At 35.5% G+C, this 25,887-nt stretch overlaps 1 protein-coding gene across 1 annotated transcript in view; it reads right to left on the bottom strand.

Annotated features, from left to right (window-relative positions):
• MSH2 (mutS homolog 2) overlaps nt 1-25,887 on the bottom strand; it is a 75,367-nt gene that overhangs the window by 5,882 nt on the left and 43,598 nt on the right. Inside the window, exons 8-13 of the mRNA XM_044660656.1 lie at nt 24,323-24,432; nt 18,765-18,888; nt 16,239-16,389; nt 6,888-6,985; nt 3,368-3,613; nt 350-554 (exon numbers count right to left, since the gene is read on the bottom strand). Of these exons, the coding sequence (XP_044516591.1) occupies nt 350-554; nt 3,368-3,613; nt 6,888-6,985; nt 16,239-16,389; nt 18,765-18,888; nt 24,323-24,432 (934 nt within the window). The remainder of the gene's footprint in view (nt 1-349; nt 555-3,367; nt 3,614-6,887; nt 6,986-16,238; nt 16,390-18,764; nt 18,889-24,322; nt 24,433-25,887) is intronic.

The following is a 25,887-nucleotide window of genomic DNA, read 5'->3' as shown; positions in this document are numbered from 1 at the left end:
GAGTCAGGGATAGAACATAAATATATTTGAAGCTGTGTTTAGCTTTTCCAGTTACTGATGAGACATTTGTTTAACAAAGTAACAACAATCTAGTAAAACTAGGTTTCCTTCAGAAAATCCTCAAACTCTTCTAGGCTGAACAAAGGGCACAGAAATTTTTGAGGTCTCTATAGCACAAGAACAGGGAACTAAGTATAGTGCTTCAGGTGAATCCTAAGGGGAACCTGGAAGAGGACTAAACTTTCTGTTTCCTTTATGATTATGGCACTCCCTCACAATATTTCCATCTTAAAAAATATACATACATATACATAAAAAATCTCTTAAGTTAGAACCTGAATTTCTTTACCTGAGAATAGAAGCTGTCTCTAGCATTTCTGCCATGAATGTAGATACACCTTTCATCTGACAATCACCTGCTCCCACTCGCGCCAAGATACAATCCACAATGGACACTTCTGCGGATTCGCATGGTACAAAACAGCCAATCTGAGCCATCAGAACTATTACTCCAGTTTGACGGATATATGTTGATTTACCTCCCATATTGGGGCCTGAAAACAAAAATCAAAAGTGAAACAGTGCTTATTTTCTGCTAATACATAGAATTCTAAAACAGAATTAAAAATTGTGAAGTGAGTAGATGATACATACAAATCAGGCTGGCTAGGAATTCTAAATGTACAACTAAAAGCTGACCAATGTTCCAAGTTCTCTGCTATTAGGGCAACACTGTACAAAGTGCAGGTGATGTGGTCCTTTGAAAGTGCCTCAATTTACAGAGCAAGGATAATTGAAGAATATCCTTCATGTAAATGATATATAAGGATTTTACCACTTCAAAATATATAGGAAATACATAGATTTGAATGCAATAATCGAGCATAAACTCCAAACCAATTTTCAGAAAGCATGCAAACATGTCTTTGAAAAATAATAAGAGAATGGGAGAGATGTTTTAAGCCTGGAGATGAAGAAATGCTCCCTCAATTTCCAGTGAGATTACCTATATGTTCCAAAATCTATCATTAAGAAGCTTGTTTGTTGCATTCCCTAATTAAAATGACAGATCAAGGAAATGCTACAGATGAGTTTTAATAATGCATTTGACAAAGTCTCTCCTATTCTTCTGGAGAAGTGTGGTCTAAGATAGATATGGACTCAGCTTAATGACTGACCACAAAGGGCAATCATAAAGATACAGGCAATTTGGAGAAAGGTCTTTAATGTGACCCAAGAATTGTGTCTTTAAACCTACTAAGCTCTTTTAGCAATGATTTGACAGAATGCTTATCATCTCATATGATTAAAGCTGAAAGGGAGAGCTAACATCTTGGATAACCAAAGAATAATCCAAAAAGTTCAGCCTAGAACAAAAGGCAAACCTACAAAGATATAGTTTAATTGGGATCCACATAAAGTTCTAAACGTAAGTTCAAAAATTCAACTGCAAAAAGAAAGAATGGGGGGCAACTGGGTGGTTCAGTGGATTAAGAGCCAGGCCTAGAGACAGGAGGTTCTAAGTTCAAATCTGCCTCAGACACTTCCCAGTTGTGTGACCCTGGGCAAGTCACTTAACCCCCATTGCCTAGCCCTTACCACTCTTCTGCCTTGGAGCTAAAACACAGTATTGACTCCAAAACAGAAGGTAAGGGTTAAAAAAAAAAAAAAAAGAACAGAAGTATGACAAGACAGGAGATCATATGAAAACATGGGGGATTTTAATGGGAATACAAGCTGAAAGGCTAAACAGTATGACCTAGAAACCAAAACCAAAAATCAATTTCAATCCAGATAAAAATTTCAGCTGCACTGAAAGGCCCAGCATATGGAATGAAGAAGATGACAGTCCCACTCTGCCCTAGTAAATGATAAGTGGAACATTTTGTTTAATTCTGGAAACATTTTAACTCTGACAAGTTGGAACATATTAATGACATTCAAAAAAATAAAGAAAATGGAGAATATGTCATATGAGGATTACTTGAAAGTGGTGAGACTATTTAGTATAGAAAAGATAAAACTACTTAGGAGGGATATGATAGCTGTCTTCAGAAATTTTAAGGGCTGGTGCATGGTTACATTAAACTTGCATATGACAGATTAGATTTAAATTCTCTAGGCCCAGAAGGTACAACAATACAGGAAACTTGCAAAGATCTAGGTTTAGGCTCCATATAAAAGAAAAACTTCCTAAAAATTAGAATAGTCTAAAAATGAAATGACTTCTTTCTGGAAAAAGATTGAAGAATGAGTTCTTACTCAAGTACAATCTGGATTAAATGGCCTTAGTTCTTTTTAATTCAAGATTCTGTTTCTTTGAATCAGATTATTCGAGAAACTTGACTATTTGTGGTTGTCATCTGTTAACTTCACGGTATCTTTATTCCATTTAACCATTCCACAAAGGAAACTACCTCTGTAAAGTACTTCCCTAAGATCTTCAAGGCAGCCAAACGAACTGGCAAGAAAATTTTACAACATTTAAATCATGACTCAACGTGTATATTGCTTCTTTATTATATTATAAGACTAGATTTAAATGTTTTTCCTTTATCAAAGTAGTCTTGCTTTAGTTTCAATAGGTTTTAAGTGAAATTCATATATTTCAATGATGAAAGCACTACTTCACAAAAATGTATTCATGTAAAGGGCATAGAATTTTTAAATACATAACCACTATAATAGTTAAAACTAAATTATGAGGCTTCTAGTGGCTTTAATAACTTTATTACATCAAAGTAGTAAAAGTAAAGAGAGGGAAAGGTAGGAAAGGGTTAGAGAATTACTTAGCTTCCTACTCTATTGGCTGCCATGATGGATTGAAGCTCTCCACCGACAAGAGTTTGTTCAGGTTCCTTTGCCCCAGCAAGAAGCCCCCCAAAAGGTCCCTGGTCTGACCTTGTAAGCTCTTTTCTCCACCCACTAACTCTCATATGTCACATCTCAGGAACCAACCATTTTTTTAAATTTGCCTGAATTGTCCAGAAGGACAGTGCTCATAGAATCAGTTTCCTGTCTTATTGGTTACTTGGTTCTCTAACTTCCTTTCCCCGAGGACCTGTTTTTATATCTGTACATCTCAGTGTTCTTTGACCTCCAGGTCACTGAGGTGATGTTTAAGCAAGGCAACATAATGGAGAGAAATTCTCTTCCTACAACATTTTGAAACAAGAATTCCATAGGCACATGAAATATTTTCTTTAAAACTATTTTAAAATAATATTTTGAAGCAACAATGAGCAATGTGCTTTCTTTAAATGTCAAGAATTTTGGTTTTCTTCATGAATATTAAATTTTCAAAGAAAGGTTTTAAATCAATTTCTTCCCCCTACCCGAAAAGCTGAAAATTAATATAATGTTTTACCAGTAATAATGTGGAACATCTGCTTATTTTTCTCAAAGTTAATGTCATTGGGAATAAATGCAACTTCATCTTGAACTTCAACACAAGCATGTCTGGAACCTTTCAAAATGATTTTTCCTTGTCCCTTTTCCAAAATGACTGGACGTACATATGGAATAGGTGCTCCATTTGCTACATGAGCAAAACTGACAACAGCATCCAGTTGAGCTAATACATCATTTAGTGTCTGCATTGGTTCTACATAGCCTATATAAGAAAATAAGAAATAAACAACATCCCACAAAAAATGTTTAATCATAAATAAATAACATGGCAGAAAAGAAAAAAGAAATGTAACTGACCTAATCCTAGTTCAATTTTTCATTCTAAATATGTATATACATTATCTCACTAATATATAATTAATCAACTCTCTTATTTACTACAATGGAACTTTATTTTTCAAAAAAGCCTAAAAATCAGTTTGTAATAACAAATTAAACTTACCTGTTGCCTGTTAAAGGAAAGAGATGCTATTTACAGATATAAACTACCTTTCCCCACTCCCTCCCAAAACATCATGTACAAAATTCAAAACGTTTAAAAAAAAAAAATTGGTGATTACTATTACATTCCTGGGTCCAGTATCTCACCAATTTCAGTATTTCCTCTGACTCAATCAACAAACTAATACAATAAAAAATATGCTGGAGATAAAAAGGTGAAAAACCCCTCCCAAAGGGGCATTACCTCCTACTACTGCTCTCAGATAAATGCACAAGGATGAACATAGTAATATAAGGTAAAGTGTGATGGGGCATAAGAGTCTAATCTCTTCAGAAAAAAATGAAGAGATAAAAATCACTCTGAGGTAGAGAAAAATAAGGGAAGACTTCATAGATGTCAAGACTCGAGCTCTTGGAGGGCAGAGAGACAATGGGAAAAAAGTGTTTTTCAAGCACTAGGCCATAGAGGGAAAAAAAAGAAGAGGGTGGGAAACAGATGGCAAGGAGAGAAGAGAAAGGAAAAAGAGGGGGCATAAGAGAGCTAGAAAGGGCATCAAGTCCAGCTAGTTCAATCTTCTTCATTTTACAAATGAAGAAAGTGAAGTTTGTTAAAGAAATAAGAGGATACATAACTTGTTCACAGAGAGCCAGAGGATGGTATTACTACCAGAGGACTGGAAGCCAGGTCCTTATAACTCTTAAGTCTAGCTGCCTCTAACCAGCATGGTATAGAAACTATTGTTATAGGGAAGTTTTAAGTATATTTCAACGTTTAAAAATGAAAAAAAAAATCTGATTGGATTAAATTATGGTATATTAGTGAAGGGAATATTATTGTGCCATAAAACAAAATAGAAAGGATTATGGGAAGCCTAGGAAAACAATATACCCAATGACTATAGCAATGTACAAGGAAAGAACAAAAAAGACAAAAACTCAGTACTACATAATTCTAGGAAATTAGCCTGACCTCAAAGCAAAGATGAGAAAATCTTTAATTCTCTCTCTTTTTTTGAAGAGATGTAAAATGCTGCAGAATGCTATGTTGATGAATTTTATTAAACTGCTTTCTCTAATCTTTATTAGAAAGAAAAACACTGAACATAGGGATGGGAGAGATATTTCCAAGTAAATATGTAAAAACAAAAGATATCAATTAAAAAATTCAAGAAAAAAGTATATCCCAGTTAAGACCATAAAAATTCTTTCTTTAAATATAATAAAACTTCAAAAATGAAAGTATCCAAAACCAACACTCAACAAAAAAAAAAATCTGTTAATTTAACTTTTGTAAAAAAAGACCCTGATTGAATGCTACTTACATGGGATAAATACAGGTCAGTTGAAATTAAATAAATAATCCTGCTAGAAGCTTGCTGTATGATAAATTAAATGTCTTATTTAATAACACTTAGAAATTGTTATAATTAAAAAATGATCTGGAGGCTTATTACCAGATTTATAAGCATTTATTAATAAAGAGAGAAAGAGAAGAGGGTTTTCAGCCACTTGCCATAAATGGCCTAATAAGATAAGGAGCAAGGAGAAAAATGCCAGCCAGGTATGGCCAGAGAGAGAGCAACTGCTTTCTGCCTTTGCTTTTTCAATTTTCTTTGTTCCTTCCTCTGTGGAGACATTGTGTTGGCTCTGCCATGCTCCCACTAGGGATGAGATGGTTCCGGAACCCCTCGATGATGGGGAACTCAGGCATTCCAGCCAGTCAGACACATCGTGTGACTCTGACTCCTATGTTTTGCCACGAGGGTGTGTAAGATCTAAGCCCCCTAAATAATTTACTTCACACAAAATCGACTTCAGATATTTTCACAACCATAAATAAAGCATTTCAAATTGAATAATTAGAGTACTTACTCTTTTCTTTCCTCTAATTTCTGGCTTACTGAAAAAAAAAATCCCTATTTACCTTTTTAGAATATTCAACAAAGGTTTAACTCTAAAGGCTAGATGGAACTGGCAGGGGACAATGTATAATTCTGCTCTTTGGTATAATACTCAAATATTAATGATAGATCCCAACTGAAGCCTCTTTCCTTAATGACAAAGTAACCATAACTCGGAATTTAATCATCAGTGAATCTTTTGCTCAAAAGCCCTGTGGCTGAAAGTTTTCCCTTTCTGTAAGTGAAACATAAATTTCAGCTCTATGTTATCTTCATAACCTTAAAAATAATTGGAGTTTGATTAAATAACTAAAGGTGTAAATCATCTACTACAGAATGGCTCTCAAAACCATTCACTTATCCAGAACTGTAACTGAGCACTTCCTTTACAACAGTCTTGTGAGACAAACTGCAAACATTATTATATTACTTCCGGTTTAAATAGAACACCTACAAGTGATGCTCCCATGTCCAAGAATTACAATCTTAAAACATTACCCAACATTGTTGCTGCTGTGGTATGGCCTCAAGATTTCTATTCTACTAGAGATGTGATACTAACAATGTGGACAAATCAGTGATTCAGATCATCAAACTCTCCATGCCATTCATGCTGTGTGGCACTTGTCCAAGGTCTCTCATATATTTGAGACAGAGTTATCAACCCAATGTACTGAAGGATGTTTTTGCTTTTTTTCCTAATTTCTTCAAGACACCATGTGAACACAAAGACTCTACTGGCTATACTTTTTTCTCACAATAATAATGTACTTGATATGTTTACAAATTATTTAAAAATTTTTTATACATATTGTAAAGTAGGCAGTTAGAAATTCCTTTATCACTTTTTTATCCATTCATTTTACAAAATCTTGCAACCTGATTACATGTTTTCCATTTTTCTTCTATAAATGTCCTGTTTGAACTGAGTAATCTACTGAAAAATAATCAGCCTAAAGGTCAATTTTATCTAAAATTTCCCTCCTCTTTTTACTAGTACCTAATAGAAACTAAATAGTCACTGTGTGATCTTGGCTATAAAAGCTACTCTTTGTGCATAAATTGAAACTTCTCCTGATAAAAGAAATTATGTTTTATTCAAACAATTACAGGTATTGCTTTGGTTATATTTACCGGAAGAAATGTTGATAATTTCTTTAACAATGGCATCCTGGGCTTCCTCATACTCATCTCTAATTTTGAGGTACTCATCATTGAAAGCAGCCAATTTACTGGAAATGAAAATCAGACAGTTGTGAAAAATGTTATCTTTTAATAAGATTAAATTATTTTTAAATAATTGTATTAATAATTATACCACAACAGTAGCACAGAAGGATTGCTTTTGGCCAACACCAAATGATACTTTTGAGATATAAATCCAGAGAACAAAAAGAGGAGCTCATAAGGAAGATGTAAGGTTAACTATTAGTTTATTAATTAGCACAATTCCTAGCTAGTCCACATAGGTGCTTAATAAACATTTAATGACTTTTATTCTTACACCATGTTTAAGTTCTATACTATTAATTTTCCAATGAAAAATGTGTGTGGATTTTTTTTTTTGTTTAAGTAACAATTTTAAGTGAGAAAAACAAGTCCTCTTCTAGAAAAAAAAAAAAAAACAAGCATGCCAAATCTAATCAATGTGTCATCATTTTCTCTGTACAAAAAATAATTTATCAGAATAAGAATAATATTAAAAAGCTATTTTTTTCTTGGGGTGTGTGTGTGTGAAACCTCCAAAAGGATACAAGTAGAATGATGTCAAGACTCTGAAAGGCCTTAAACATTTAAGTAGTGGTGACAGTTTGAACTACACCTTATTAGACTGATTTAGCAATTGTGCAAAGAATGGACATGGGAAGAAGGGATGTTAGTTAAGAGGGCTTTAATTATGAGGAAATTGATGTATTTGGGGGGGAAAAAAGAGATGTAAGATATGATGTAGGGACAGAATCAACAGGACTCAAAAATTAAAAGAGTGAGGAATCGTAGCTAATTCCAAAGTTTTGGATTTAATGACTAAGACTCTTGTAATGCCATCAAAAGAAATTGTTAAAGTAGTGGACAGGCTAGTTTGGTCATATTTTTAATGAACTTAAAAGGAAAAATATATGAAATAGAAACAGACTCATAAAATGGTGTAATGGTTAGGGAGAGGCAATTTGGAAATTATTCTATTATGTATGCACAGGTAGTAGTAGTACTATACTTCTTGACATTTCTAAAAATAAATATTAAAAGATAAAGGACTTTATAGCTGACCATGGAGTTAAAAGGGAGCCACCAGGAATTAACTGAATAGAAGGCAACACAGACTTGGGCTTTAGAAAAATCACTTTGGCTACTAGGTGAAAGATGGATTGAAGCAGGAAAAGACTTTTAGGCAGGAAGAACAAATGCAAGATAATCACTTCATGAGCCAAAAACAAATATTAAAATGAACTCAAAAGACTGAAAAAATAATAGAAAAATAAAAATAGCTCAAGGAAGAACAACTTAAAAATCATTAGGCAGCTAAGTAGCATAATTGATACAGGACCAGGCCTAGAAATTGAGAGGACTCGAGTTCAAAATTGGCTTCAGACATCCCCTACCCGTGTGACCCTGGGCAAATCTCTAGTTGCCTAGCCTTGCCTCTCTTCTGTTTTAGAATTGATATTAAGACAGATGATAGGAGGTTAAAAAAAAAAAAATCACAGGACTAGCTGAAAATTATGACCAAAAAAAAACCTATTTCAAGAAATCATAAAAGAAAAATGTTCAGATTTTTTAGTAAGGTAGAAATAGGAAAAAAAAAATCACTGGTCATCTCCTGAAAGAAGTCTCCAAATGAAAAATTCCAGGAACATTAATATTGTCAAATGTGGAAGAGATGGAGGAAGTAGCAAACACTCATCTGAATTGGTCAAAGGAACATATACACATACAGCATATACACTCATGTGAGCACACACACATAGCAAAATACGTTTTACTCAACAGGAACAAAGGAGAAAAAGAAGAGGTAAGAATAAGGAGGACAGATAAAGAGAAGGATATGGCCTAAGCAAAACAAACTCTAAAGATCTATAGAAATATGTATAACAAGCAATTCTTTTTCTTTGGAAAAGAACTGGAAATTGAAAGGGAAGTATCAATTGAGGAATGTAATAATAAGATTAAATCTACCCTGCCTATCTTTAGATTTAATCACCAAAGGTGAAAATATCTCCATTTAACTCACAACTTGGGTGGTCTGTAACCCATGTGTGCTAGAGTAACAAATCAGAATTTACTGAATGCCTCGTGGGCAGTCCTAAGAAAAGCATCTGTTGTGATTGGACAAGTAAACTAAGAGGAGGCTACAGGAAGTGACGCAAAAGAGGCCCCTTTAAAAAGAGACCTCAGTTAGCTGGGCCCTCTCTTCTGGTTTGTGACCAGGGCATTATTCCACATGGTGAGTATTAGGAATGACTCTTCCTGAACTTCTCTTAAGGAACTTCCTTTTAATAGAGACTCTGTCGCTGAAGCTTTTGCTTCGTTCACCTTCAAGGGCCTTTGGGCCTTTGGCTTCCCAGCCTTGAGATTGTGAAAAAGGAATGAAGAGAGGATATCTTTTTGTATATCTCCTTTATAGATCCTCCTTTCTAGATCTGGGAGGATGGATGGTATGTAGATCTTTAGTGAGAATATGAATGAAAGAGGGATCCAGTGCCCAAGGCCTAAGGAAGCTATAGTTGGTGAGGGAGGAACACCTACTCCTCTCACAAGAGCGATGGATGTAATCTATCCCTCTCCTCCCTGACAGGCTTCTATGGTTAAGCCTGTCAGTGGCTTCCTTCTAATAGTTGCCCAGGTTGGGACCCTTGAGAGATTAGGTAGATGGTTAACCTCACTAGGCCCACCCTGAGGTTGGATTAGTTATTAATAGGCTATTGATTGGTTATTGGAAATGTTGTTGTCTGACTGCCTCCCCTTCCCAAGGGCTGGGATAGAATAATTGCTCAGGGAAGGTACTTGTTGGTAAATCACTGTATTAACTTTTAATGGGGAAAGGAAAACAAGGTAATAGGTTTGAGGATCTGGAAACCCTATTGCTATTGTTTTGCTACTAAGCTAATTGTTGATCAGGACTGGAGATGGCTAGGTTGATAGAGCCTGGAGGTCTTCACCCTCTCACTAAGTCTGATCTGACTCTGATCTGACCTGGCCACAGCCAAGCCAGAGATTAGGGAAGGCTATTGATGTTGATGTTTATTGATGATCTATATATTCTCTCAGCTCTACTACCAATAATGTTGATGGATCACTAGCTCTCTCTCAGTCAGGTACAGGTTACAGGTTCAGGCCTACCCTCTCCACCCTTCACTTCCCTCTGTCCCAGTTCTTGCTCCAAGAGAAGTTTGCTCAAGTCCCAGCTCTGAGTTCTGAGCCCCCCAACTGTTGTTCCTAGGGGGTATTTATAGGGTGGAGCCAAACAACTTTTGCCCCTGGTTTGCATCTGGGAACATTCTAAATTCTCAACTGCCATCCCTGTCAGTCAAGGTGCATCCATCTTATCCCAGATAATGATTTTAACAGGATCAAGTCCTGATCAGAACAAATTACCTACTGTGTTAGATTACTTATCCTATCTTATCCTCTCTCTTATTTCCTTATTTCTACTTCCTCTTCTCATAAGTAACTAAATTTCCATAAAAATCATTTTAACTTGAGATTCTTAATTGGGGACTGATAATTGTTCAATCCCCTGATGACCAACCTTTTAATATTTACCCAACCTTACATTGAAAAAGTCAGTCAGTTAATAAATATTTATTAAGCACTTAGGTACTAGGGATAAAAAGAGAGGCAAAAGACAGTCCCTACCCTCAGTATTTACAATATAATGGGAGAAGATAACACCAAAAAAGAAGCTGAAAAAGGGTAGGGGTAGGGGTAGGGGTAGGGGTTAAAGTCCAGAGGAATACAGCCAGATGGGAAGTAATAAGATGAATGCTCTAGGTACTCTTTTAACTCTAAGATCTAAGAGTAGTTCTCAGCAGCCCTATTTCCACTCTATTTAGAGGCAGGGAGGAGCCCAAGCATAGATACCCAAGAGTGATTTTCGAAATTAATATTATATTGCAGGATGCAAAGTAAAGATGCAACAGAAGCTTTTGCCTTTGCAAAAGTTAACTGAAAACTTATGGCAGTTAGAAGCCTTAGAATCCTGACAGAAGTTCAGTTGGAACCTGAGGCTTGAAGAGAGCGGAAGGTCCAACTGAAGCTCTGCCTTTGGGTTTCAGCTTTGCTGTGGCCTGTGCTTTGTCTCTGGACAACTGAACCTAGCTTATTGCTTTGGATCTCTCCCTGACCTTCTCCATATTATCCCCTTGTTACCTTTTCTGTATTTTCCTGTGGGCTTTGGGAGGAAGAGTGGATTTTGGGGTTTTAGTGATTAGACTTTGTGGGTTTAGTTTCCCTATAGGCAAGTAGGACATCCTTGAATCAAACTATCCCTTGTTTTATTGATTTAATATACACTCTACTTTAAATAGCCAAATCTTTCCTGGCTGGGAAAGCAGGCTCTCTCTCAGTCCAACCCACTCCTGTGACCCTCCCCCATCTTGAGTTTCTCCCTAGCTGCTATCAGAAACCCTAAACCCTTCTCTCCTTCTGACTAACCCTGAATAATAATAAATCCCCTTGTTACCTACCCAAACCCTCTGGTGAATCATTGTGTGAAAGATTAGGCAAAAGTTGAAGAGGGAAGGAATTATTTTTTTTATTCCTTGAGGGAACAGGAGGCATCCATCTTGGGAGGAAGTCCTTCCCTGAGACTTCCTCCAGAACCCATCAGTTCACTGACAGGGGAGGAGCCCTTCAACTCCTCCCTCAGGGGACTTGAGAAACAGACAAGAAAAGCCCTCAAGGCAGATTTTAAACCATTTTTGACTGGCCCAACTCCTTGTATCTATAGATACCTTTCTTGCCTGGAAAGGTTCAGCCTATTCCCCCAGTATCCTCTGTCTCTAGCCTGAGTGTCTAGCCTGTTTCAGCTGCCTTTCCTGAATACCCCACCTATTCCCTGGCCATCCAATATACAGCCTTGTTCATTCCTTCCCTAATCTCAACCATGCCTTTCATTCCTCTCCTATCACCTCAATCACCTTCAACCCTTTCTTATTAGCAAGAATTAAGAGAGCACCCCAACTTTATTGACTATAAGGATTTCAAGATTTAATTTAAAGAAAAAATGTACCAAAAGTTGCAAAATATCAATTATACAAGTTGATCAATCAATCAATGAGCACTTATTGTATAACAGAACTTAAGAGGCACTAGGCAGTCAACAAGTATTTAAGTGCCTACTGTGTGCCCAAAGTGAGGAATACAAGCACTGAAGAATAAAACAATTTACTCACAATAGTTATATTTTAATGAAAGAAATGAGAGTCTTAAATAGATAGAATAAATAAAAAGTGGATACAAATAAAGACAAAGTAGTTCAATACAAGGTAGCCTCAGAAGGAAGCCACAAGATGAGAAAAGGTTTCATCAAGAAGGTGGTACTTAAGCTGGGTTTTGAGGGCAAAGAAGAGATCCTATGATGAAGTAGCAAGGAAAGAATAAATGTTCTGTGTGGGGGACATCCAGTGCATAAAAACCTGCAGACAGGGACATGGGAGTGTTTTGTGAGAAGACCACAGGGAAGGCTAGTTTAGTTCGACTGCAGAGGGCAGGAGGGGGAGTAATATTCCAAACAGCTGGAAGGATAAGTTGGAGGGAAGTTGTGAAGAGCTTTAAAAGCTAAATGGAGGTGTTTATATTTTAATTCTAAGGGCAATAGGATATCACTGGAGTTAATTGAGTAGAACAATGGCATGATTAGATCTTTGCTTAAGGAAAATCACTTTGACATGAGTGTGAAGGATGGAATGAAGTGGGTAGATTTGAGGCAGGCAGACCAATTAAGCAGCTGCTACAGTATTTCAGGTGAGGGGCAGTGAGGGTCTGAATTAAGATAGCAGCTGAAAAAGAGGAAGGATCAGATCCAAAGGATATTGTGGAGGCAGAGACAGAAACACATTAACACAAGGTAGTTAGAAAATGGCAGTAATAGCCAGAGGAAGCAGAAAAGATCTCCAGAATAAAAGTTGCTTAAGCTGGGTCTTAAAGGTAGCAAGATATTTTAAGAGTTGGAAGATTTGAAGGGAAAGTATTCCAAGTATGGGAAAAACCAGTACAATGACAAGGAGACAAGAATTCAGTCTTGTGGGAGGAAGGGTGTACAGGGCAGTTTGGCTAAGAGTGGACTGTATAGAGAGCAGTAGAATGTAAGACTGGACAGATAGGAAGAGGCTTTGATGTAAAAAGTTTTAGATGCCAAAGAAAAAGCTTTATATCTGATCATGGAGCTATGTAGAAGTCACTGGAGATTATTAAGGAAAGTAACATGGACAGACCTAGGCATTAGAAAAATCACTTTGGCAGCTCTGTGGAGAAAGGATTGGAGCAGGTAGAGAGATTAGGCAGGAAGAACAATTAGTTTCAGAGACGGGGAAAGGTGATGAGGGCCTCAGTTAGGCTGCGGCTGCCTGAATTCGGAGAAGAGGAAAGATGTGAGAATTGTTGTACAGAAAGAAATTTTAAGATATGGAAACTAATTAGATAGTGTGGGGCTAAAACCTAGAAAGAAGAGACAATAATCTAGATAGCACAGTGGAGAGAGAATGCCAAGTCTAGAGTCAGGAGGACCTGGGTTCAATTCTGGCTTCCAACAATTCCTAGCTGTGTGACCCTGGGCAAGTCACTTAACTCCAACTGCCTAGCCCTTACCACTCTTCTGCCTTGGAATCAATACTTAGTATCAATTCTGAGACAGTAAGTAAAGGTTTAAGTAAATGATGATAGCAATATTACAGACCTGGGTTATGGAAAGCACAATAGAGTTCTCAAAAAATAGGGGAGAAATATTTTGACAGCAATGCACACGAGATAAGCTTATTGATTCTGTGGCCACGTAACCAAAAGGGTAATTGAATCTTTAGACTACAGTATCAGAAGAAATATGTCCAAGACAAGTGAAATGAAAGCCTATATGAGCCCTAAAGATCACTTAAAAAAGCAATCTACTAAATATGTTAGAACCAAAAAATAAGAGAAGTTTTAGGAGACACATTTTAGAAGAAACATGGACTAATTGGAATATGTCCACAAGTGAATGATTAGAATTAAAAGACCTGGAATGCATTTGAAAAAAAGATTTAGAGTACTGGGACTGATATCTAGAGAAGACTCAAGAAGAGCTATCCTAACTAGCTTAAAGTTATATAACACTTTTAGAATTTACAAAATTATTTTATCAAAAAATATTCCTATATAGGAAAAGTGTAATTATTTCCTATATTAGAGTCAAAGAAACAAGTGATAGGATTCACAATAGGAGTCAAGTCCAGGTCATCCATGGCAAACCCAGGGCTCTTTTCACTGTACAGCATGTGAAATATTGTCCTCTACAAGATCGGTTAGAATTAAGTATGAGATAGACCTTAGTTTAACACAAAGAACTTCCTAACAATGAGAACTTTTGAAAATGAAATAAACTATAAAAAGAGGTAATGAATTCCATATCATTGGAAATAAACAGTTGCTTTGTCAGGAATGTTACAAAGGAGAATCACAAGATTAGCAGAAATTAGGTTCCTCTAACTCTGAGATTTTCCAGTAGTTTACTTCAATTAAATGGTTTTCAGTAAGCATTATTTTCTTCTATTCTGAATACTGTTCAAGTATTTGTGAATTAAGGAAGGAGTAACTTTAAATGCTTTCCACTTACTTTTTTTATTCAAGAAACAATTGGCTCTCCTCCCTCTATATTTTAAAAACTCTTATGATTAGGACATCTCTCTCCCTTTAGCTTTAATACTATATACCTCAGCTCCTCTAAATGTGGATAAAGCAGATGTTCTTTTTCCTCTACACCTGTACTACTTAAACGTAACTCTGCCTTACTATAACAGACAATATTCTTTGGCTTTAGGTTTTCTCTAGTTACATTGTTACATTAGCCAGTGTTTTTTCTTCAGTGAAACTGAAACTGGAAAAAAAAAAAACAGAAACATAAAGGGATGACTGCCCTAGAGAGACAACACAGGACAAAGATCTGGGTAAATGGCTTTCAGAGACATATTATCAATATAAAAATAAGGTATATTTTCAGGTAGAAGGATCCTGCATACCACTGATTTCCTTAAAATAGAAACTGGATATTGAGCAAAGATATCCTGACATAAAAATTTCAAATTAATCTCTGAGGGCTGCATGAAAAAAGTTCATTATTACATGTCCTTTTAGAAATATTCAAGTTCCTAAAAAATGAGTTAGTTTAAGGTACACTGATATGAGGAAATATTCATGATTGTCAAACTTTGTAAAGTTAATAATAAAAAGGACATTAAAAAAAAAAATCAACATACGCCAAGCTCCAACATCCGAAAATGAGGGAATAATTTGGCTGATCAATCCCAAGACAACTTTGACAGTAAGCAACTAGCTCAAACAAAAGCATTAGCTAAAAATGCTACCACCATCACTTCTTACTTTCAATTCCCCTAGCTTTGCAGCAGCATAACACATAAGCACTTACTTTATATATAATTATTTAATCCTCACAACAGTATTCTGAAATAAGTAGTAAAGTTAGTATTTTCATTTTACAGATTAGCTAACTGGTATCTAGTCCAAGGCATTACAGACTCTGTTTTCTCATCTGTTAAAAGGAGGGAGTCAGACTTAATACCCTAATAAGGTCTTTCTACTTTTAAATCTGAACAAACAAACAAACAACAAACACCACTGGGTTTGAAGCCAGGAAACCTAGATTCAAAATCTGATTCTGACTCTCTTTGGCTGCTGACTCTGTTCTAGTCCCAGGTCCTTTACCTATTAGGTGGGGATAATAACGTCTCCTCTGGAATATTACAGACTAAAGCTATTTATTCTCTATACATGACAATGATCAATGAAGGGCAGCTGGGCACAACTCCTAAAAAGTAAGCAACAGAAGTTCTTATACACACTTTACACTCAATATGATGCTTCCAAAGGGTTGGTGACCTCATTTATCCCAATACAAACTCCCTAAATCTAGACCTACAAGGCTATCTATCAGTAGGCATGGAAAAGAAGGTGACATGGGTTGCTTGATAAAAGTCTGTAAACTATGATGCCCATGTCTCACTTCCACAGTAGTCAACTCAATGTAAGGAAACACCATAAGTGGTCTTTTATATATATCATCTTTCGTTCATTTGCCAGACTGTCAATTTTCATGCATCATTAAATTTTGATAGGACACAATAACCAAAGCATTTTCTGGGTAATAAACAGTTCTATTATCAAAGTCAAGAAGGCATACTATTAGATAAGAGTACAGATATTGTCTCTTTAGGTATTCTAAAAAGCAACTATCAAAATAGTTAAATAGAAACTTAAGAAGCATGCATATTCACATACCTGTTGGTAAACTTAACACCATTCTTCTGGACATCTAATGTGTTGAAGTTTTTATTGCTACGAAGGACTTTTTCTTCCTTGCAAGTCACTCGGAAATAATATCCTATTTGTGCATTAGAATCCAACTTAATGTGTTTACCAGCTTCTATGCCTTAGGGTCAGGTGAGAAAAAGAAAATATGATTTGAAATTGTTTTTAAATGCAAATTTGTCAAATCAATGCATGTGAACCAAGACAAATATACTTTCAGAACAATATCTGTTCACTTAAGACATGAAATAATGAATAAGGTATATAACATAAATGAAAACACTAAAAGCAGCCAACCTCAAATTTTTTACAATTTTTACAAGTCTTGGTCCCAGAAAACAGAACACTTCACATATTTCCCTTTGCTGGAATTGCTATATTTGAATCATAAATATAGAATGGTGTAAATGCTATCACTTTATTAATTTGGTTTTGCTTAATTATTTTTATATTACATAGCATAGGTTTAAAGGAGGGTATTGTAAGTTAAAAAATGACTCGCGGTATAAAAAAAAAAACATTCATAGAATTTTTTTAAAATGTGCCCTTCATAGTGATCTCTAGGTTATATTCCCAAAGTACAAGCATTTGCTATCAAATGCTTTAAAATTAATGCTTAGTTTGTTTCATCAGTGAGGGCTTTTAGCATATCATATATTTTATCTGATTAATATCAATCAGTTCAACATTTAGCATCTGATCAAAACACTTATTTTAGGCTGCAGCAACAAATGACATTCTAATCAATAAGAAGTCACTATATTGACTACATTCACCATCATTTTTATTGAGTAGCTGAATGGCTAATTATGAACTTCTACTTGGCAGACTTACTAATAAGAGATATATCACTACTGTTCAGTTTTCCAATTCTACAGATTTTTTTTTCTGCTTGGAAAAACTGCAGCTGACATTGATTCTCAAAATTGATAAATCTGCCAGACTGGTAATACAAACTAAAGCAGACAAAATTAAGATATTAAAATTAAAAAAAAAAAACACTAAATGGTGCGCTGAAAGGAGACAAAGAAAACTGAAAACGCCAAAATATCAATGAGGCAGAGGTACCAAACAACCCCTAACTCCATAGTTCCAAAATATTTCTTTTCCCCCTTTTTACTTCTTTTGAGTCTTTCTGCAAGTCCAGAACTACATGTTCCTCTTAGGATGACGATATCAATTATTTTGCCTTGGATAACAGTTTGGGAACTAAGGCTATACAAAATAAGGTTTCTTTATTGTTAATACTGATAATAATAATGCTATTTAGTACTTATGTAGGATTTTAAGGTTTGCAAAGTGCCATACATGTTAACTAGAATTAAAGGGAGGTGGAAAGGAGCAAGGAATTAGGCAGAATTTTTCTATTCCTAAATATTTCCTTGGAAATTTCTGCTTCCTGCTATATACAAGAAAATAGTTAAGTTTGGACTCAAGCCTAATTTGGGTAGGGTAAAATGACCTTTTCTATAAAGGCTTCTCTACAAACCTTCATTTTAAATATCTACACCATAAGTAAAAATGGTGTTTCAACTGCATTGGATTACAAGTTCCTTTCCATGTTTTATACTGATTGATTATAGTTATATTTGCTGTTCCTACATCTTTGAGATTAAACCATGATGGTGATAGACTAAAAAGGTTCAATGTAAAACCATAGTGCTTGGAGGGCAGCTGGGTGGCTCAGTGGATCAAGAGCCAGGCCTAGAGACAAGCAGTCCTAGGTTCAAATCCGACCTCAGACACCCCCTAGCTATATGATCCTGGGCAGATCACTTAACCCCCATTGACTAGACTTTACTACTCTTCTGCCTTGGAACCAATACTTAGTATTGATTCTAAGACAGAAGGTAAGGATTTATAAAAAAAAAAAAAAAAAAAAAAAAAAAAAAAACCCACGAAAAACCACAGTGCTAAGACTTGGGATTTTTTTACCTTAAATTTAAAATAAAAGAGATCTCTTACTTAAATCTAAGCAGGACATATTATCTGCCTTGTTAACTTTTCAGTAATATTAGGAACAAATAATAACTTGACCAGCTACATTGTTCTAAACACAGTAAAATGTAGTTCATCATCAATGACTTAGCAATGTTGCAAGAGGGAAGGTGGAAAGTGAATGGAACTGAAAATTGCCTATTCCAGTGATGGGCAAACTTTTTAAAGAAGGGGCCAAAGGAAAGGAAATGCTCCTCTGTCAGTTTGTTTCTAAGGCAACTCTTTCGAAGTTTCATTGTATTATATCCTACTCATTGTATTTTTCAGATTAGGAATAATGTTGCTCAGCCGGATAGAACATTTCAGGGGGCTGCATCTGGCTCGTGGGCCGTAGTTTGCCCACCACTGGCCTATTCCAAAGGAGAATGGACCAGAAACACTATTATGTTTCAATCATTCTATAAGCTCATGTGTATGAATACTAACAAACAAGATGGCAAGGCTAACAGATTCATTCTCTCTAAACAAACTCCACAGTGACCTGTCTCCTTATCTTACCTAGCTCTCTTGCTGCATTTGTTAAAGCTGTCTGCATCTTCTTTTCTAGATTATCAATTGATTCCCTTAGCTGTGTCAGGTGAGGATCAAAGGATGCCTTCACAAGAAATTCATGGTTTTCCACCTGTAAATATAGAAGAATGGTAAAAACAGTACCTAAATGAAGGATGTCACTAAGAATAAACTATTTCCCTATCACTATCTGGGAAGGCACTTCCGAAGCCATCAAGTCCAATATAATAATTAAAAATTAATCTTGGAGACTTTATAATAAATTTATTATTATTTATTAGTAAAGAGAAAGAAAGAATGAAGAAGGGTACTAGCCTAACTACCCAAAGTCTCCAGCCACATTGTAAGTCTTTAGGTTCCAGTTTCCCAGCCAGTGTTGGTTACCGCTGGCCCAGTGCTCTACTACTTGCCAGAGTTGGCTTACAAAGATAAGTGCTGGGACTGCTCACCAGTGAGAGAACTTCTTCCACAAGCAAAAAATGGCACAGAGAAAGAGAGAGAGCCCTCTGTTGCATGCTCTGGCTTTTTAAGCTTAGTCTAAAGCAGTGATTTCCAAAGTGAGCACCACCGCCCCCTGGTGGGTGCTGCAGTGATGGGGAGGGGGAGCAGTGACGGCCACAGGTGCATTTGGGGGCAGTGATAGTATGTGACAGGGGGTGCTAAGTAATATTTTTTCTGGAAAGGGGGTGGTAGGCCAAGAAAGTTTAGGAACCACTGGTCTAAACCCTTCCCATAAGACTTTCTAATTGGCCAGGAAGTCACTCCAGTCCTCATACATCACATGCCTTGACTTCCGCTGGTCAAGAAAGTCACCTGCCATGCTGGCAAATTAAAACACATGATTCTATAGCACCTCTCAGGTGAGTCTTTTTGGGTTTGGGGGTCTCTAAAAATTTAATTCACACACTAGCCTGCATACTACACCAGGGAAATGGCTAGCATTAGCCAACATTTGCATTAAGATCCCCAGTAAGGAGAAACTATCTTTTGAAGCAGTCCATTCAGTTTTTGAGATGGGTCTTAATGGTTAAGGAAGTTTTACTTCCATAAAATCTAAATTTATCTCTGTATCATCTACTAGTTGTTTCTAGTTCTGCTCTCTGGGATCAAGCAGAGTTAAGTCTAATTCTCTTTCCAATAATGACCTATAGAGATTTAAAGAGCTGTCTTTTCCAGCCCAAATGTCACCAGTTTCAATCTACCCTTTTATGGAAGGATCCTGAGGATTCTCATCATCCTGGCCTCTTTTCTCTAAACTCAGAACTGAACATGATACTCCAGAAGTAGTCTGACAGGTACACAAAGTTTAGCAAGAAAATCAACCCCCTAGTCCAGAACATATGGTTCTGAATATAGCCTATCACATTAGTTTTCCTGGTTGCCATAATACAGTATTGACTTCTAGCTGAGTTTGCAGTCTATAAAAATCCACGGATCTTTTGAGAAGAACCAATCTTCTAGTTACAAAGTTGATCTTTTTAGATCAATTAACAAAACACCTTCCATTTCCCCTAGTTAAATTTTATCTAAGCATTTCCACAGCTGACAAATGGTTAAGGGACATGAATAGGCAGCTTTCAGATAAAGAAATAAAAACTATCAATAAGCACATGAAAAAGTGTTCTAAACCTCTCATAATTAAAGAAATGCAAATCAAAACAATGCTGAGGTACCACCTCACACCTAGCAGATTGGCCAATATGACAGTAAAAGAAAATAATAACTGTTGGAGGGGATGTAGCAAAATTGGGATACATTGCTGGTGAAGTTGTGAATTAATCCAATCATTCTGGAAGGCAATTTAGAATTATGAGCAAAGGGTTTTAAAAGAATGCATACCCTTTGATCCAGCAATACCATTGCTGGGTTTATACCCCAAAGAGATAACAATGAAAAATGTTTGTACAAAAATATTCATTGCTGTGCTCTTGTAGTGGCAAGAAATTGGAAAATGAGGGGGTGTCCCTTGATTGGGGAATGGTTAAACAAATTGTGGTATCTGGTAGTGATGGAATACTATCATGATGTAAGGAGTGACGAACCAGAAAGACCTCCAAGAACTGAAACAGAGTGAAATGAGCAGAATCAAGAAAACATTGTACACAGAAAGTGAAACATTGTGGAACTATCCAATGTAATGGACTTTACTACTAGTAGCAATGCAATGATACAGGACATTCCTGAAGGTCTTATGAGAATGTTATCCACACTGAGAGAAAGAACTATGGGAGTAGAAAAGCAAAAGAAAAATGACATCACTTATCACTTGTTTATATAGATATATAATTTGAGGTTTCAGCTCCATGGTAAAAATGAATAATGTAGAAATAGGTATCAAGTGATAACATTTGTACAACCCAGTAAAATTTCACTTATTGGCTGGGGGTGTGGAGAAAATGAATCATGCAAATATGGAAAAATATTTTTAGAAAATAAAACTAAATAAATAAATAAAAAGGCTAATTATTATTTTTTTTTTTAATTTATCTGGTTAGATTTATTTCAACATCCTAGCTTGTGGAGATCTCTTCAAATCCTCAACTTTACCCCATATTACATGGAAATAATTGCCCAAAAGTTATGGCATCTATTCTCATAGTCCTAAACTCAATGGATTGCTCTGATGACCCATTTTTTCTCATTCCAAAGTCTCCATTCCTAAACCAAACATTTCTGTTGACTTGCTCAGGCCAACCCGAAACCTGCTTTTCCTCAGAAATTGAGATGAATTTTAATTTAGTATTTTTGTACCCAATGCTCCCATTACTATCCATTTGAACTTTTCCCAACAAGGTCTAGAAGACTTCTAATTCCCTTTTTATTCAGAGCAGAAAAGGAAGCAGCCACCTTTCTCAAATACAAGAGAGGAAATGATATGTAAACCAGGCCAGATCTGTCCCTTCTCTGGGGTTTTATCCCCAGCTAGAAGCTCTCCTTTCATCCTTTATTCCCCATTAACACACACCCAATAAGACTCTCACCTACACCCTCAGTGCCACTCTGTATCTTACTAAGACACCTCTATGTTCCTCTCCAATTCGTGGGACCCAGAGTCAGGAAAATCTGAGTCAAATCCAGTCTCAAATACTAGCTGTGTTACCATAGGAAAAGTTACTTAAACTGTTTGCTTTAGTTTTCTCATCAGTAAAATGGGGATCATAACAATACCTATGTCCCAAAGTTGTTGGATCAAATGATATAATAAATGTAAAGTACTCAGCAAAATGTCTGAAACAATAAGCACTATAGAAATGTTAGTTATTTTATTTATCAATCAATAAGTACTTATGAAGTTCTTACTTTGTGGCAGGCAAAGTGCTAACAGCGGGGTTATGAAGAAAGGCAGAAACAAACAGTCCCTGTCTTTGAGAGAGCTCACATTCTAATAGGGGAGAAAACATAAGTAAATAGGTACATAAAAAATAGATGGATGGTAACCTTATGGAGGGGGCACTGGCATTAGCATTTGGAGAAACAAGAAAAGCCCTCCCTCATTAGGTATCATTTAAGGAAATCAGGGATTTGAGAGATGGAGGTAATGTGGAAGAGCATTTCTAGGCATGGGGAACAGCAAGCAAAAAGGCATGAAAATGGGAGATGAGGAGTATTCAATCAAAGGAATTGGGGAGGCTAGTATGATTGGGTCAAAAAGTATATATGAAGTGGATAAAGGTACAAGAAAATGGGCAATGTAGGAAGGGACCAGGTTGTGAAACTTTTAAAAATGAAATAAAAGTGAAAGATTAGAACCTAAAGTAAAAAAAACTCAAAAGGGATCCAAACATGGCTTGGATAGTTAGGGAACCCAATTATTGCCATTGGTGGATATACACATACATGTCTAAGGAGTAATTGCCTTTTTTAGAGGACAATCATAGGGACTCCATGAACAGGAAAGGGTAGTGTTGTTTAAAGGACAGATGTAGATGAATCCTTAATAGGAGCTATATTTTAACTGCTGCTGTAGATATAAATGATAAGATTCTTCCAAAAGTATACTGAACTATATAACACCATCTTGTGAGGGAAATGATACCCACTAAGGATCAGATTGTAGTTCCTGATATAGAACTGGAGGTGGAAAGAAGATACCATCTTATAGCATGCTCTGAGGTGTAGGAAAACCTGGATTCTACCTTTGTCTCCAACACCAATTATAATTTCTCTGAAGTTCTTTAATGCAAATAACATGACTTCAAATGTTTATAGAATGTGATTATTGGGTCTTATATTACCTGTGAAAAGGAAGTAAGTTGCTCATTTTATGGAGCAATGTTACCTATAGTTCCTCATGAAACTATGAACATAAGAAATTTTGTTAAGCTGCATCAGAAAAAAAAGAGATTAATCTACCTTGGGTCACTAACTATTAGACTTCATGAAAGTTCTAAGAAAATACAAATTTATACACTACTTAGAAACCTCAGAGAATATGGGTAAAAATACATACTAAAAAAGCAATTTCCTTTATGTATTTCAAACTATACTGAATAATCCTGCCTTTAAAATATATATATAAAATAAAAAAACTAATATTTTTATAGATAGAAAAAAAACAGTTAATTCAAATCCTCCTACTCAATTAAAGGAAACTGAAATGGATAAATCAATTAGCAGATCAAAATGTTGTCATATCTGAAAACAAGAGCATGAATGCCCTACCACCCTGCAGGCTCATTTCAAAGAGATAATTATATAAAAGAACAGTTTTTCAAATGTCAAACCCCATAGTGATTTTTAAATTGTATATTTAACTTCTTTTACATATACCCTGAAGTATCCCATGTGAACATATTTTAAAACTATGGAACAAAATGTTAAATTAATATTCAATAAACTGCGCTTACACCTTAAGTTAATGCATGAGAAGAACATACATAACTTATGGGAATATTCTTTTCAAATACTAAATATCTTATTAATAGCATAGCTCCATTTTTACATAATAATTGCTGCTGGAACATTCAGGGTAAGAAGATGATCACTGAAATAGAATCCTACTTGAAACATTCTTGTAATCCAACACAAATTTTAATACTGGTTGAAACATTTCCAAAATCAGTTTGACTTTCCCACTTCTGTTTTCAATGGTATTTAAGGACATCTATACGCCTTACACTTTTACCTAACAAAATACCAAGTATTCGCTGAAAAGAAACAAATGAGTTCAATCTCTCCTAAATATTCTTCCTTCATGTTTATCTCCATCATTCTTTTGTTCTCAACTTTTTTACACACTGATTTTCTAATATTATTTCCCCTTTTCTAATTAGAAAAAACCCTCTATTACACATTTGAGATTTCTGACAATGAAATCTGTTACATCAGTGATAACCAACTTCTTTTTATTTTTCCAATTTCCGTATAGCTATTACCTATTAAAATTAGCCTGCCATTAAAATAATTTTTCCCAAGGATGATTTGATCATCTTAAATGCTCTCGGTGACAGTGGTCTTGTAACTAACATTCAGAAATGACAAAATTGGTTACTGGAAAAATAGAACTGTTTAAATATTCTATTTTTATTTGTAAAACTAAAACATACCTGATTCATATCTAAGGTTGTTTCTATCATTTCCTGAAATTTGGAGAAATCAGAATGAAGATCAGTCAGAGGAGTTATAAAGACTGCCAATAACAACATCTGGTGTGTTCCTGTAAGTGAATGAGAAAAATTGTTTCTTTAGAGGAAAAAAAACAACATAAAGTATAGCACAGACCATAAAAAAAACAATTTAATATAATAAGAATCACATGGCAATTGGTAAAAATAACATACAACTATATAGTGTTGTTTAATAGTTTACCAAACAGTTCTTTAATAATACTGTGAAGGAGATAATATAAATATTTGTTTCCTATTTTACTGATGATGATATTGAGGCTCAAAGAAGTTACTAAGTAACTTGGCCAATCCTACATAGTAAGTAATAGAACCCAGACTCTTATCCAGGACTTAAAACTCTACCAGCCTCATTCATATGAAATTCAATTCTACAGTGAGTAGTGGTACATTAAGGTTTCAGACAAGTTAAAATAACAATAGCCACATACATATTTAACAAGAACAACTTTAGAATGGAGAGAGGCTCTTCTTTCCCTTACTTCCTATATTCAATCATTCCAAAGTCCTGCTGCTTCCATCTCAAGGGCATCTCCCACATCTGGATCTCTTCTCTTTAATCTCATTGCTATATCTCAGTACAGGTCCTTATAATAGCTCTTATAATAGCTTTCAATTTAATATTTGTCTCTAACATGGAAAAAGCTTTCTTATGCAGAACTCTGGTGATGTCACTTCACTTCTCAAAAATCTCAAATAAATGGTTTCCTCTTGCCATAAAAACAAGTCAAATTTCCTGATCCCAGCATCAAATGTGCTCCACAGCCTGAAACCACACTACCTCAACAGTGACTATCACAAAATAAGCACTTAAAAATGCTTACAACTCATCTCTTACCACTTCCCTTCATATATACTTTTCCAGATCTACTGAACTATTCCTTATCCTCAATTTTCCCACATACCCCCATGATTTTATTTATGTAATTTCCATCGCTTAAAATGCCTTCTCCATCTAATGAATCCTATTTGTACACTAAAGCCCAATCCAAATGCCACTTCCCCAGGAAGCATTTCCCGTATCCCACTTGGGAATGGTCTTTAATCCTTTCAGATTTCACATACTTTTGCTTATCCTTTTTGTATCATATTCTCCAACTACAGAATATAAGTTCCTCAACAAGGATCATGTTTTAGCTAAACACTGTATTTCCTACAAGACAAAACTCCAAACATAATGGGTACAGCTACATATACTTGAACAATTTACTTAGTTTCTTCTGTTCTTCATCTGTAAAATGAGACTTTAGACTCAATGACCTCTCCTACAGTTCTTTCCAATTCTAATGATTCTACAGTTCTCAAGAAAAGCTCACAATATATATAGAAACAAATGTGAAATATACATGGGGTTATAAACTACATATACAACAATTTTATACTTTTCTAGGGTCAGAATGTTGGAAAATTGAAATCAAAGAAAATAAGGTACTTATCATACAGAACCTACTTATTTACAAAAGCCTCAAAGAAAAGTACACATACAT

This window comes from Gracilinanus agilis, chromosome 2, assembly GCF_016433145.1.
Source record: "Gracilinanus agilis isolate LMUSP501 chromosome 2, AgileGrace, whole genome shotgun sequence".
In the NCBI taxonomy this organism is placed as follows: Eukaryota; Metazoa; Chordata; class Mammalia; order Didelphimorphia; family Didelphidae; genus Gracilinanus; species Gracilinanus agilis.
Note: the sequence above shows the minus strand (reverse complement) of the source record. Positions and strands in the feature narration are given on the sequence as shown.